This window comes from Myotis yumanensis, unplaced genomic scaffold, assembly GCF_028538775.1.
Source record: "Myotis yumanensis isolate MYYU_CA2020_CCGP unplaced genomic scaffold, mMyoYum1.0.hap1 SCAF_5, whole genome shotgun sequence".
Taxonomy (NCBI): domain Eukaryota; kingdom Metazoa; phylum Chordata; class Mammalia; order Chiroptera; family Vespertilionidae; genus Myotis; species Myotis yumanensis.
Window position 1 is genome coordinate 83,915,737 of NW_027223756.1, and position 13,689 is coordinate 83,929,425.

Here is a 13,689-nt window from a genome sequence, read left to right on the forward strand (position 1 = left end):
CTCGCAGACCCTCGGGGACAGCGTCTGAGGTTTTGCACACAAATGTCCCTGAGTCTGCAGCCCCTGACAGACACTGGTGCCAGTACTCAGACCCAGAAAGAGAAGTACACAGCCTCTCCATCTCTCTGCTTCTCAACTGTCATCGGGTGACATCAGCAAAACCACAGACACATGCCCATAGCAATGTTCCTCTGCGACACCATGGGTTCCATTTCACAGGTGAGCAAACCGAGACTAGACCAGTGTGTCACCGATTCCGTAGGGTCTGCTCCCTTCAACTTCAACCTTACATCTGTCTCTTTAGCTGATGGGCTCACAATAATAGTATTCGTGCTGCTCTCCTCAGCAGACTCAACCAAGGGAAGGGCCTTTCCCCCTCAAACGCCCGTATTCCTCCCTCAACTAGGTTAATCATCCCTTCACCAGTGCTGGAGCTAGCAAAGGCGGATCTAACCTTGATGGACAGATCCATAGGCCAATGGGGAAGCGAAGTGCACTGTAACCAAAGAGACCTCGGACTGGGCGGGATTAAGGGCAGGAAGGGGCCGCCGATTGGACAGAGAGGCACTTGTAGATGGCGGAGACGCTGAAGCGGGTGCTAAGCCCCGGTAGGGCGGCCGGGCCCCGGGAGGATATGGCCGCGGAGGTTGGGCCACCTTTGCTGTTGCTCGGCGGTCCAGGGTCCGGAAAGACAGCGCTGCTATTCGCGGCGGCCCTGGAGGCGGCAGGGGAGGGCCGAGGCCCCGTGCTCTTCCTGACGCGGAGGCCTCTGCAAAGCCTACCCCGCCGGACGCCGGCGGCGCTCGACCCCCTGCGGCTACAGGTACTTGAGCCGGACCAGCCAGTGGCAGGGCGGATCGAGGATTGAGTGACAACTAGACAGACCAATGAAGGGGACAAAGGAAGGACGAGCCAGAACGGCCGTTCTAGGGCGGAGTCACGAATGAGTGGGGGGCGGAGCGGGGTGGGACTTGTGAGGTTTGTTAAAATTGAGTGAGAGGCTGTCCAATGAGGGGGCGGAGTTAGCGAAAGGCGGGGCCCAAAGGGTGGGATCGGAGCTGGTTAGGAGCGGGACTAACCCTGGTTGTTGTTAGGACACGAGTTGGCTCCCGGGAAGCCAGAGGCAAGGCTGGGGGTGGGTTTTGCGCAGAAAGATTGACCTAGAGATTTGGCAGGAAGACAATACCTTGCATTGAGGGCGTACGATCTCTTTTCACTGTAATCTTGCCACTATCGCTCAAAAAAAAAAAAAAAAAAAAGATACACCCTGTTCTGAACTAATACCGAACAGTAACGAGTGATAAATAATTTTTTTTAAAAGGGGGGGGGCAATAGAAGAATATATTCGACCACTCTAAGCTGCTTCACTTTGGAATCAGCTGTCTTGGGAGTGGAGGGCCTCCTCCAGGAAAGTATTGCAGGGAAGCAAGGCTGTGGAAGCCGGGAGCCGGGCTTGCTGTGCTGAATCGGGCCCTTTCCTTGTTTTCTTCCTCTAGAAGATCCGTTTCCAATACCCGCCCTCAACCCACGACCTTCTTCAGCTCCTGTGCTCTGCCCATGAGGCCCGGGGACCAGCCCCCTTCCTTCTGCTGCTTGACGGTCTGGAGGAGTACCTCGCTGAAGACCCGGAGCCCCAGGAAGCTGCCTACCTGGCTGCCCTGCTTCTGGACACAGCTGCCCACTTCAGCCACCAGGTTGGGCCTGGCCGAGGCTGTGGGCTCATTGTGGCCCTACAGACCCAGGAGGAAGGAGACAGTGGGGATCCCCTGCAGCTGTCGCTTCTCCAGAGGTATTTCCCTGCCCAGTGCTGGCTGCAGCCAGTGGCACCAGGCTCAGGACAGCGCTGCTTCAGAGCCTGCCTGGAGCCCGGCGGGCTGGGACCCAGGGCAGAGTGGCGTGTGGCTTTCCAACCTGATGGAGAGATGACAATCACCCCGTGGCCTACCCAGGCTGGTGACCCCAGCGCAAACCAGGGTCCAAGCTCTGGAGGCCAGCCTTGAGCTTTGGTTTGTGACCACCTCTCTCTGCCTGTTTCCATGGCTGGAATACTTACCTCAGGGACACATACAGATTTAAAAACCTAAAGAATGTAAAGTGCCTTTTCTCTTTCCAAAATAGCATTATCGTGTATATATTGTACCCTGTCAACATATTGTTTAGTTTTGCTGTTTTTAACTTTATAAAAAGAGTTTTATTAGAAATATAATCTTTGAGACTTCTTCTCCCCCTCAACATTGTTGCTATGAATTGGCCATTTTTAGTCCATTTCTTTTTTCTTTTTTTTTAATTTTCACCCGATGATATTTTTCCCATTGATTTTCAGAGAGTGGTAGGGAGGGAGGGAGGGAGAAACATCTGTGTGAGAGAAACATATCGATTGGTCGCCTCCTACATACACCCTGACCAGAACCAGCCAGGGATTGAACCTGCAACCCAGGTACGTGCCCTTGATCAGAATCAAACTCGGGACCCCTCAGTGGGCGGGCTAACACTCTAACCACTGAACACACCAGCCAGGGCTTTAGCTAATTTCTTTTTTCCTACCGTATATAATTCCAATGTATCTATCAGATTGACTTATTCACTGCTATGGGCATTCTTGCACACAGGTCCTGGTGTATGTGTGAGGGTTTTTACGCTACATACCTAGAAATTGAATTGCTGCAGCAGAAGGTATGCATATGTTCAACTTTTGTAAGTTATGCCAAACTTTTAAAAAACGGTTAAACTTGCCCTGGCCAGTGAGGCTCAGCTGGCTAGAGTATTTTCCTGTGCACCCAAGGGTCTCAGTTCAGGTTCAATTTCAGGTCAGGACAAATATCCAGGTTGTGGGTTTGATCCCTGGTCGGGGTGGGTACAGGAGGCAACTGATCAGTGTTTCTCTCTCACATCGATGTAGCTCTTTCCCACTCCCCTCCTCTCTAAAATCGATGAAAAACATATCCTCGGGTGAGGATTAAAAATAATAATAATAATAATAAAAAGTGTTTAAACTTGAACTCCATTGAGCCCACTTCATAACATTTGTTGTCATCAGAATGCTTCCTTAGAATGGGGCCTGATATAGAATAAAGCCCTGTGAATTAATGTTGTTACTGTTACTGGTAGAGACAAGCTAGCGGCCCATTAAACAGCTTTCCTCTCTGTGGGCACACAGCTAAACTACATTTCCAGCCAGCCATGGCTCTAGCTGAGGTCACGTGACCATTTCTGGCCACTGGAGCCCACTTCTAGGCTAGATCCTTAAAATGGCCCACAGAATCCTTTCTCTCCCTTTACTTGCTGGCTGGTTGGATGCAGAGGAGCTATCTAAAGACCCCAGGGTGACCCTGGATGGTGAAGCTAGAGACCAGAAGAGTCTCAGCTTCTGACTCATCCCAGGGATGGCTGCCCACCTGTTCGAATTGAGATATGAGAGAAACTACTTGTGTTAAGCCACCCAGATTTAGAAGTTGTTTGTTATGGCAGCTAGTGCAACTTACAGTGGTTAGTTCATTTTATTATGATTATTATTCAGACTTCCAAGTCCTGAATTTCAGACGGAGCTCACAGCCTTTTATACTGTTCCCCCTATAGCCCAAGCCGTAAGAACAGCAATATATCTGTCTATATCTATATATCTATACATATATTTATAGATACAGATATATAAAACAAAAAAATACCTGTACATTTACAAATACTGCAAGGCTGTGCCTTCCTGAGGATGGATTAGGCACAGAGCCAGATCAGAAATGCCCCTGGTCCTGAGAGAGGCCTCACCGACCCTGCCAGATAGGCCTTGGCCCTAGACTAGCACTGAGGTCATGCTGGGTCCCCCAGCATCTGAGGCCTAGAGTCCTAGGAGCAGGCCACATAGCTGGGAGGTGAAGGCTCGGGGGCTGGGACAAGGTTATTCTCATAAGGGTTGGAATAGGGGCCACTGGATGAGTCCCCCTTGACGCCCTGGGAGCCCCCTGAGCTGTAGTCAGTTGAGATGCCAGAGTCCGACACCACGAGGTACAGGTACTTTAGGTGGGGTGGGGTGGGGGGCAGCTCAGGGGGCAATGCCCTTGGGCGCAAGAGCTGGGAGCTGGGGTCCAGGATGGTGTACTCAAAGCTAGCCGGCGAGGCCCCCGCTGGTTTCAGGGACAAAACCGATGAGCAGGAGGATGCTTCTGAGCCTTCATCCATGGCTGCTATGTCCAAACTGCCACCAGACTGTGGGGGGTCCTCGCTGGGCGGGCTCCTGGGCAGCAGCCACTTGTCCAGCACCAGGTAGGTGTCCTGGGCATGCTCACGGCCCATTGGCTCCAGCAGGGGCCCCTCATCATCTGTCCCTGGCTCCACTGCTTGTGTCACCCCCCAGCAGCGTTCAGAAAGGACTTCCAGTGGGGTAGGCGGGTCCTCTGCGAAGGGGGTACAGGGGCTCCACCACAGACAGCCGTCATTCTGATACAGCCACAGCTGGGGAAACAGTACCAGCCAGCTCAGAAACCTGGGGTTTGGCCACAGGAGCAGGGACGCCACAGGCCCTGAGGGGACAACCGGACCACCTACCTGGAAGTTACCCTTGTGGGTGGTGAAAAGGCCCTCAAATTCACTCTCGGGGCTTGGGATGCCAGGCCAGATCTTCTGCTTCAGAGCCCTGGTGAGACCAAAAGAAACAAGTACATGGGCATGTGTCGCTGAACACACCTATATCCCCTCTGTATCCAGTCGCAGGGGCATAGATACTCCTCACCCCTGGTGATCCTGATGAAGGTAGAGGAGTGCACAGGGGATGGGGAGCAGGGGCTTTGGCTGAAGCATCTATAGAGACCTACAGGAAGGCAACTGAAACAGAGTTTTGAAGGATGTGTAGGAGTTCAATATACAGTGCCTCATGCCCCTCTAAACCTGGCCCAGCTTGCCTGGAGGTCCATTGTGTCACTTCTCTCACTCCTCCCCCTGGTTCCCCAATGCATTCAGTCTCTTCCCCACAGCCCTGCAGGCAACCCTGCCTACTGTCACCCCTATTACTTCATTCCCCTCATCACCCACCACTCCCTCCTCACACACTCTGTTCTAGCCATAGAGCTCTTGAAGCTGCTTCATTGTCCCAAGCTCATTCCCACCTCAGGGCCTTTGCGCAATTGTTTCTTCTCCCTGCTTTTCATGGCTGCTTCCTTCCAACCTTCAGATTTCTACTCTAAGGTCACCTCCCAGAGGTCTTCCCTATCCATGCTGTCATGTCCCCATATCCCATTTCTGTGATATCACTCATCATAACTTATAATCAAATATCTGTTGGTTCCCTTGTTTGTTGTCTGACTCAACTATGAGATCCACCGGGTCAGGAACATGTCTGGCTTGTTCTCCACTCCTCTTCCCTGTGCCTAATACATAGTTGACACTCAATATGTATTTTCTAACCAGATAAATGAACAGAGCCTTAAAAGGCAACTAGGAGATTGCTAAGCAGACGAGGCAGGAATCGCATGTGCCAAAGCTTGGTGGTGCGAAACCACATGGTATGTGCTTAGAATTACAACAACCCTCAGGAGGAATGGTCATATCATAAAGCGTCCGAAGAGCTTAACATAAGAGAAGAAACAAGGGCTTACCTCTTTCCATTAAGCCCATCTCGTTGACTTTACAAAAGTAAAGGAATTTGCAAAGGAATCTAAAAGGGGAAAACCAGATGGCTGTCCCCCAGCATATTTTAACTAAGAGTCTGAGCCTGGTCTGGCTTGCATCCCAGTCTGCCACTGACTCCTTACTGTTGACCTCGGGCAGGTGCCTGCCTCTCTGAGCCTAGGTTTCCACAAGGAAAGGGGGGACTTAGTGGGGAGGGGTCTGGATCAGGTGCCAGAACGGGGTGCTCACCGGCGGTGGGAGAGGAAGGCGAACACGGCCAGCAGCAGCAGGATGAGCACGAGGATGAGGGAGAGCGTCAGGATGAGCGGGTCCAGGCCTTGGGGAACCAGGAATAGGTCAGGGCAGTGGGCTTGCCCCAGGCTCAGCCCCAGCCCCCCTACACCCCTCCCTGGGGCCTCACCACTAGCTGTCAGCAGCGACGCAGGCTCCGACCAAGCGCTCCAGAAGCCGTCGAAGCTCGGCTCCGCCATACGCGCGCGCACCATGAAGGTGTACCGCGTTCCGCGCCGCAGGTTGCTCAGCACGCACTCGGTGCGGCCGTCCAGGATCTCCACCTGGCCGCGCGAACGGACACGGGCAGGTGGGGCGGACCAATCAGAGGAAGGAAGGACGGCGCCCGAGGAGCAATGAGGGTAGGAGGCGGGGCTCCAGGAGGGCTCGGGGCCAATCAGGATGGGGGCCCGGTAAACAGGGGCCCAGAGCATGGAGGGGGCGGGGCCCTGAAAGTGATCTAGGGTTTGGGACAGGGTTTAGGCGGGCTGGGGAGGCTTGGAGAAAGGGGTCTTGCGGGTGGGCGTGGAGCTGTCAGGGGCCCCAGGGCAATGGGATGTCGGGCGTCAGGGGCGGACCTGGAGGGGCGAGGCCGTGGTGACCGTCTGGGCGGGACTTAGAGGGGCTGTACCTTTGGGAGAGCTGGGGTGGGCAGTAGGGGCGAGTCTCACCTTCTGCGCGCTCCCTGACGCGCTGCCTGCGGAGATGTTCACCTCGTAGCGGATGAGGCTCGCCATGGGGGCCCCAGGAGGTGGGAGCCAGCGTAGTACCACGTGGCCGCCCTCGTCCGCCCGCCGCGCCTCTAGCTCCGCAGGGGGGTCCAGGAGCACTGCCGAGAAGGGCAGCTCCGGTGGGCGGGGACAGAGACCTCCCTCCATCCACTCGCCCATTGCCCGCGAACTTACCCACTTCGTTGATCTGGATGACTCGGCGGTAGCGTGGAGCACCGGACGAGGCCGCTGTGACGCGCAGCTCTAAGGGCACGAAGCTCGACGTGTCGGCCGTAGGCAGCGAGCACCAGAAGCGCACCGCTCCGCGCGCCGCGGGCGCCTGGTGCAGGCGGCACGGCTTCCACTGCTCACCCCTGAGTGAGGCGGGACCCGGGAGGGAAGGGAGCAAGTTGGGGGTGTTGACCGGGCCGGGTTCATTCTGGTCACTACCACGAGGGGGCGCCCCAGACCCAGGTACGCGACACCTTGGACCTGGTTGAGAGGTTGCTGTCCCAGCCCTGAGGTTTGGAGCCGCGCTCCACCGGTGATCACCAGAGTGTTCCAGCCCCGGCCACTAGGGGAGGTGTCAGTGCTGATACCGCGGGCTTCCCACCCGCAGGGGAGGTGCCGACCCCGCCCGCCCCGCCACCCTTGGAGGCGTTCCGCCTGCCCGTCGGACTTACTCGAGCTGGTAGGAGAAGCTGTAGTTGTCGGGGCTGACCCCCGCGCTTGCCGCCTCCTCCCAGAAACACACCAAGTCTTCCAACCGCTCGGTGAAGCACAGGAGCTCTTTGTGCCCGTGGGCCACCAGCAGGGCCGCTGGGAGGGTTGGGGGAAGGGGCAAGGGGAAGGGTCAGGGGAGCCGAGCCCAGTTTTCGGACCACAGCGCCCTCCCCCTCTTTCCCGTCGCCTGTGCAGACCGATAAGACAAAAGCCCCACCCAGCTCTCCACCCAGCAGCGCCCTGGAGGGGTACGCAGAGGTGGTGCCTCCCGAACTCCCGGGCCCAGGATACTTGCCTTATTGTTGCCCCCACACATACCCATCCATCCCGCCACCCGCTGAACTGAGCGCAGCGTTCAAGGCCTCGGTCTCCCGCAGCCCACCCGCCGCCCCGGCCCAGGACCAGCCAGCCCGTGGGTGTGTGTGGAGGAGGCGGGCCCCCCTATCGGACCCGGCAGGCTCCCGGCCTCCAGATAGCGCCAACCGTGCCCCCGCCCCCTCCCTCAACCCGGCGTCGCAGGGGATCTGGTGCCCGCACGCAAACCGTGTTTACAGTCGCCTGCGGCCCGGCCCCTGTGCCTCGAACCCGGGTTTTCCTCCCTCCCTCGCCGGAGGTCCGCTAGGTCCTCTCCCCCCAGGGACTCCAGACCGCGGAGCCCAGGCCCATTAGGGTGGAGCATGTCCCAGCTCCCTGAAAAGATAAAACAGGAGCCGTGCGTTTCTCTCCAGCGGTACCCCCAGAACCCAGCCCGGGGACTTGGCCCCCGCAGAACCGCCCTGGGGCTTCAGACACCAGCTCGGTCCTCAGGACCGAGGCTGACAGTTCCGGCCCCTGCATTGCCCTCCAGGACCGTGTCGGGGTCCATCCACAGCTCCATCCTTCCTTACCTTTGCTTTCAAACTTGGGGCCCGGGGAGTTAGGAGGGGGAGCCAAGGCGGCTCCGGTGAGCAGGAGCCAGAGGGAGCCGACTCCAGGCCAGAGCGGCGCTCCGAGGTGATCCATGATGCAGCCCCCACCGCGGGGGGCCCAGAGCTCCCTCTCCAAACTTCCTCCACCTCTGGCACAGTCCACAGCTGGGTCAGCAGTTGCCTCCACCGGACACAGCTGACCAGGCCCTTCCCGGCCAGGCGCCTCCAAGTGGCAGCTTCCCCGAGGGGGCGGGACCAGCAGGCAGCCTGGACTGAGATAAGGGGAGGCGGCAGCCCTGCCAGGCCCCGCAGGAGGAGGCTGGGGCCCTCTCGCCCCGCTGCCGCTTGGGGGTGGGGGCGGGAACCCCTCGGGGTTTCTGTATCGGAAACACTTTCTTGCTGTGTGACCTTGGGCAGGTGTCTACCTTATCTGAGCGTCAGCATTTTCATCTGTAAGAATTGGCTTGGCGTAGCAAACATTCCAAAAATGCAAGCTATTGATATTATCGCGTGAATTAACATTTCCCGGTCTGGGTAGAAATAAATAATAAAAGCGTCATAGTGACTAGCTCTTGAGTGTTTGCACAATGCTAGGCAGTGCCGCCAGACAGTATGTATGAAATGACTCTGTATTGGTCAAATTGTATATATTCTGGAGTATTAGATTTTGTGATTTTGCTTTTTGTAAAAAATGTACTGTTTACATCAGTATATTCGGCATTTTATAAGGAGTGTGCAGTTCTTTTAATAATGTGGCAAGTAATTCTAGAACAAACCATAAAAACTATTTGCTTGGGCTGAGCTTAAACGGGGGTAAACACCCCACAAAGGTACATGCCTGGGGAGGGGTGATACCTACCTGATTGCTCCTGCCAGCCCCAGATTAGCCCATTAAACGCTCCATTCCGCGGAGCAGGGTGATTGGTTCAGGGCGGGCATGTGATCCAAATGCAATCGATAAGCTCCCATCCTAGGACTTGACCGGGCCTTACTGGGAAAGGGGGTGCTGCTTTCTATTGGGCAACAAGGTGGTCAGATGGAGTAGCCAGGAACACCTTTGCCTGGAGGGAAGAAGTGGGCAGATGGTGAAGATAACATGGGCATTTGCACCAGCTGTTCCCTCTGCCTTGAAGGTTCTTCCTCTAAATATCAGGGATCACCCCTTCACTTTATTCAGGCCTTTGCCCACATGTCACCTTCTCAATGAAGTCCTCTCTGATAACCCTATTTAAAACAGCAGCCCTATCATCCCACACTCCCCACCGCCCTTAAGTGGCTTATTATTATTATTATTATTATTATTATTATTATTACTAGAGTCCCGGTGAACAAAATTCATGCATGGGTAGGGTCCCTAGGCCTGGCAGGTGATCAGGACCAATCGGGCCCTTCTGGCTGCTGGCAGGGGCCTTCCTTCAGGCTATCCTGGGGCCTTCTTTCATTCCACACCACTCCTGGTGGCCAGTGCATGTCATAGTGAGCAATCGAACTCCTGGTCTCCTGGTCGAACTCCTGAGGGGACACTTTGCATATTAGCCTTTTATATATATACTAGTGGCCTGGTGCACAAAATTCGTGCATGGGGTGGGGTGTCCCTCAGCCCGGCCTGCACCCTCTCACAATCTGGGACCACTGGTTCCAACTGCTCACCTGCCTGCCTGCCTGATCACCCCTAACCACTCTGCCTGCCGGCCTTCTCACCCCCAACTGCCTCCCCTTGCTGGCCTGATCACCACCAACTGCCCCCCCCCCCACTGACCTGATTGCCCCCAACGGTCCCCCCAGCCCCCCCAACAGCCTGCTCTCCCCCAACTGCCCCCCCTGCCGGGCTGCTTGCCCCCAACTGCCCCCCCCCCCCCGCTGGCCTGCTCACCCCAACTGCCCCCCCACGCCAGCCTAATTGCCCCCAATGGCCCCCCCACCAGTCCCCCTACCAGCCTGTTCTCCCCCAACTGCCCTCCTGCCAGCCTGCTCACCCCCAACTGCCCTCCCCTCCTGGCCTGATTGCCCCCAATGGCCTCCGCCACCAGCCCCCCCACCAGCCTGCTCACCCCCAACTGCCCTCCCCTCCTGCCCTGATTGCCCCTAACCGCCTCTGCCTCGGCCTTGCCACCATGGCTTTGTCCGGAAGGTCTCCTGGAAGAGCTCCCAGTCTAATTAGCATATTACCCTTTTATTAGTATAGATTTTGCATCCTCTGTGGGTAATATCATCTAATGTATAGGATGTTTTGTTATTGATTCACTGCCCTCGGTCATCTGTTTTGTTCATTTTTGTGTTCCCAGCACATAGAACAAAGACTGGTACACAATAGGAGCTCAAGAAATATTTGTTGGGGGAGGGGCGGAATATTTGTGAAGCAAAGATTAGAGAAAAGCCCCACTAAGAGATGTAAAGATACAGATCTTGTTAGTTATGGGGTAGAGCTATGCCTGAGTACCCTGCACTTATATTTTTTAATGTTTTTATTGATTTTAGAGAGAAAGGGCCAGAGGGAGAATAGGGAGGGAGGGAGGGAGGAACATCAATGTGATGATCAGTTGCCTCCCATACACACCTGGACTGCAGGACCAAGACTGGGCATGTGCTCTGACCTGGAATTGAACCAGCACCCTTTTGGTGCAAGGGAAGACACAACCAACTGAGCCACACTGGCCAGGGCTACCTGTGCACTTTCAAAAAACAAAGTGATTCAGAGAATCTCTTCCTCAGGAAATTGGATTTGGACCGTGTGTGTAAGAAAGACAGAAACTGTAAACTGTGATTCTGAGAAGCTAACCAGCCAGTTGTTAAGTGCACATGTTCTAGCACATCGCACCCCAGCCTTGCCACTTACCATGTCACCTTGAATAGTTTAACCCTCCCTAGTCCCAGTTTTTCGTGTATACAATGGGTAAAATAATAGTGCCTACTCCACAGTGTTATTATAAGGATTAAACGAGATAGATTATTAGAACAGAACCTGGTACATAGTAAGCACTCCATAAGAATAACAATTATTTTATTTTTATTGAGATAAAATGGACATATTACATTATATAGCAACTAGAGGCCAGGTGCATGAAATTCATGCACAGGTAGGGTCCCTAGGCCTGGCTGGCAATCAGGGCTAATCAGGGCCTTCCTTCTGGCTGCCAGCCAGGGCCTTCCTTCATTCCGCGCTGCCCCCTGGTGGTCATAGCGAGCGATCAAACTCCTGGTCTCCCTGTCAAACTCCCGTGGGGACACTTTGCATGTTAGCCTTTTATATATATAGATTATTATTTGCTTAAGCTAGTTCAAGATATTGTTATTTACATCCAATTAGTACTAAGGTCTTAATACTCATAGTAACCCCTCCCCCTTAAAAAGCCTGTAGAGTAGCATGTTGTGTACTGTAATCTGCCTTTTTAAATATATATATATTTTTTATTGATTTCAGGGAGGAAGGGAGAGGGAGCGAGATATAGAAATATCAATGATGAGAATCATTGATCGGGTGCCTCCTGCATGCCTTCTACTGGGGATTGAGCCCACAACCCGGGCATGTGCCTTGACCGAAACATGGATGATAAGTCACCAACCGAGGTACATGCCCTTAACCTAAATGGAACTTGGGACCCTTCTGTCTGAGGACTGATGCTCTTTCCACTGAGCAAAACGGGCCAAAGCTGTTATCTGTCTTTTTGTTTGTTTGTTTTCCGATGTTCTTTTTTTTTTAAATTAAATCTTTATTGTTCAGATTATTACATTTGTTCCTCTTTTTTCCCCCTATAACTCCCCTCCTCTCAGTTCCCACCCCACCCTCCGCCCTCACTCCCCACCCACTGTCCTCATCCATAGGTGCATGATTTTTGTCCAGTCACTTCCCGCATCTCCCACACCCCTTCCCCCCCCCCCCCCAAGCATAGTCAGTCCATTCCCTTTCTATGTCCCTGATTCTATTATAATCACCAGTTCATTCTGTTCATCAGATTATTTATTCACTTGATTCTTAGATTCACTTGTTGATAGATGCGTATTTGTTGTTCATAATTTGTATCTTTACCTTTTTCTTCTTCTTCCTCTTCTTAAAGGATACCTTTCAGCATTTCATATAATACTGGTTTGGTGGTGATGAACTCCTTTAGCTTTTCCTTATCTGTGAAGCTCTTTATCTGACCTTCAATTCTGAATGATAGCTTTGCTGGATAAAGTACTCTTGGTTGTAGGTTCTTGCTATTCATCACTTTGAATATTTCTTGCCACTCCCTTCTGGCCTGCAAAGTTTCTGTTGAGAAATCAGCTGACAGTCGTATGGGTACTCCCTTGTAGGTAACTGATTTTCTTTCTCTTGCTGCTTTTAAGATTCTCTCTTTGTCTTTTGCTCTTGGCATTTTAATTATGATGTTTCTTGGTGTGGTCCTCTTTGGATTCCTTTTGTTTGGGGTTCTCTGCGCTTCCTGGACTTGTAAATCTATTTCTTTCACCAAGTAGGGGAAGTTTTCTGCCATTATTTCTTCAAATAGGTTTTCAATATCTTGCTCTCTCTCTTCTTCTGGCACCCCTATTATTCTGATGTTGGTACGCTTGTAGCTGTCCCAGAGGCTCCTTACACTATCTTCACACTTTCGGATTCTTTTTTCATTTTGCTTTTCCGGTTGGGTGTTTCTGGCTTCCTTGCATTTCAAATCTTTGACTTGATTCTTGCGCTCCTCTGGTCTGCTGTTGGGAGTCTGTATAATATTCTTTATTTCAGTCAGTGTATGCTTACTTTCTAATTGGTCCTTTATCACACCATCGAGGGTCTCATTAGATTTCCTGTACATCTCATCAAGTTTATCGACAGCCTCTAGAAGTCTCTTGAGAGACCTCAAAAGTGTGGTTTTGGCCAAAACCGGTTTGGCTCAGTGGATAGAGCGTCGGCCTGCGGACTGAAGGGTCCCGGGTTCGATTCCGGTCAAGGGCATGTACCTGGGTTGCGGGCACATTCCCAGTAGGGGATGTGCAGGAGGCGGCTGATCGATGTTTCTCTCTCATCGATGTTTCTAACTCTCTATCTCTCTCCCTTCCTCTCTGTAAAAAATCAATAAAATATATTTAAAAAAAAAAAAAAAAAAAAAAAAAAGTGTGGTTTTGAATTCTATATCCAGTAGCCTGCTTTCCTCCGGTTCTGTCCTTTGTGGTCTGTTTCTTTGTCTTGGCATTTTTTTATGCTTCGCTGTGTTGATAGAGTGGCTTTCCGTGTTAAGTGTCCCAATTACCTGAGGTAGACACTCTTGGTGCACCCCCTTGTGGTCTCTGTGAGCAGTCTTGTAGTCAAGCCTTGATTGTTGTAGGTAATTACTACTTGACCTCCAGGCCAACTGGCTGTGAGAATCAGCTGTGTTTGCAGTGGGAGAACTTCTGTCCTCTAGGGAGGTGCTAATCTAGCCTTTGCCTGAGGCTATCCGGCAAATGGCTCTGTGCAGGGCTTGGGCGGGGCGGGTCCCACAGGATCA

General features: G+C 53.2%; 2 protein-coding genes across 4 annotated transcripts; one reads left to right on the forward strand and one right to left on the reverse strand.

Moving 5' to 3' along the window:
- Positions 1–574: 574 nt before the first annotated feature.
- On the forward strand, positions 575–3,027 carry SWSAP1 (SWIM-type zinc finger 7 associated protein 1). The gene is made up of 2 exons (XM_070416085.1): positions 575–823; positions 1,497–3,027. Exons 1-2 carry the CDS (start codon positions 575–577, stop codon positions 1,998–2,000), a joined length of 753 nt encoding a protein of 250 aa, XP_070272186.1. The 3' UTR covers positions 2,001–3,027.
- Positions 3,028–3,478: 451 nt separating this feature from the next.
- On the reverse strand, positions 3,479–8,610 carry EPOR (erythropoietin receptor). 3 transcript variants are annotated; one of them, XM_070416082.1, is made up of 9 exons: positions 8,210–8,610; positions 7,875–8,012; positions 7,283–7,418; positions 6,795–6,973; positions 6,561–6,718; positions 6,020–6,173; positions 5,848–5,935; positions 4,540–4,627; positions 3,479–4,446 (listed from the first exon to the last, which is right to left on the reverse strand). In XM_070416082.1, the coding sequence occupies exons 1-9, from the start codon at positions 8,322–8,324 to the stop codon at positions 3,841–3,843; spliced, it is 1,662 nt and encodes a 553-aa protein (XP_070272183.1). In that variant the 5' UTR covers positions 8,325–8,610; the 3' UTR covers positions 3,479–3,840. The 3 variants fall into 3 exon arrangements, with proteins under 3 accessions (XP_070272183.1, XP_070272182.1, XP_070272184.1); XM_070416081.1 differs by having other exon boundaries at positions 7,866–8,012; XM_070416083.1 differs by lacking the exon at positions 7,875–8,012.
- Positions 8,611–13,689: the final 5,079 nt, after the last annotated feature.

What these genes read in the sequence shown, in the direction of transcription:
- SWSAP1 (XM_070416085.1), top strand. Translation starts at nt 575, where the DNA reads ATGGCGGAGACGCTGAAGCGGGTGCTAAGCCCCGGTAGGGCGGCCGGG. An exon ending in TCGACCCCCTGCGGCTACAG is followed by an intron (nt 824 to 1,496) that starts GTACTTGAGCCG and finishes TTCTTCCTCTAG; the next exon opens with AAGATCCGTTTCCAATACCC.
- EPOR (XM_070416081.1), bottom strand. Translation starts at nt 8,324, where the DNA reads ATGGATCACCTCGGAGCGCCGCTCTGGCCTGGAGTCGGCTCCCTCTGG. An exon ending in CCCCAAGTTTGAAAGCAAAG is followed by an intron (nt 8,013 to 8,209) that starts GTAAGGAAGGAT and finishes TTATCTTTTCAG; the next exon opens with GGAGCTGGGACATGCTCCAC. An exon ending in GTCGCTGCTGACAGCTAGTG is followed by an intron (nt 5,936 to 6,019) that starts GTGAGGCCCCAG and finishes TGGTTCCCCAAG; the next exon opens with GCCTGGACCCGCTCATCCTG.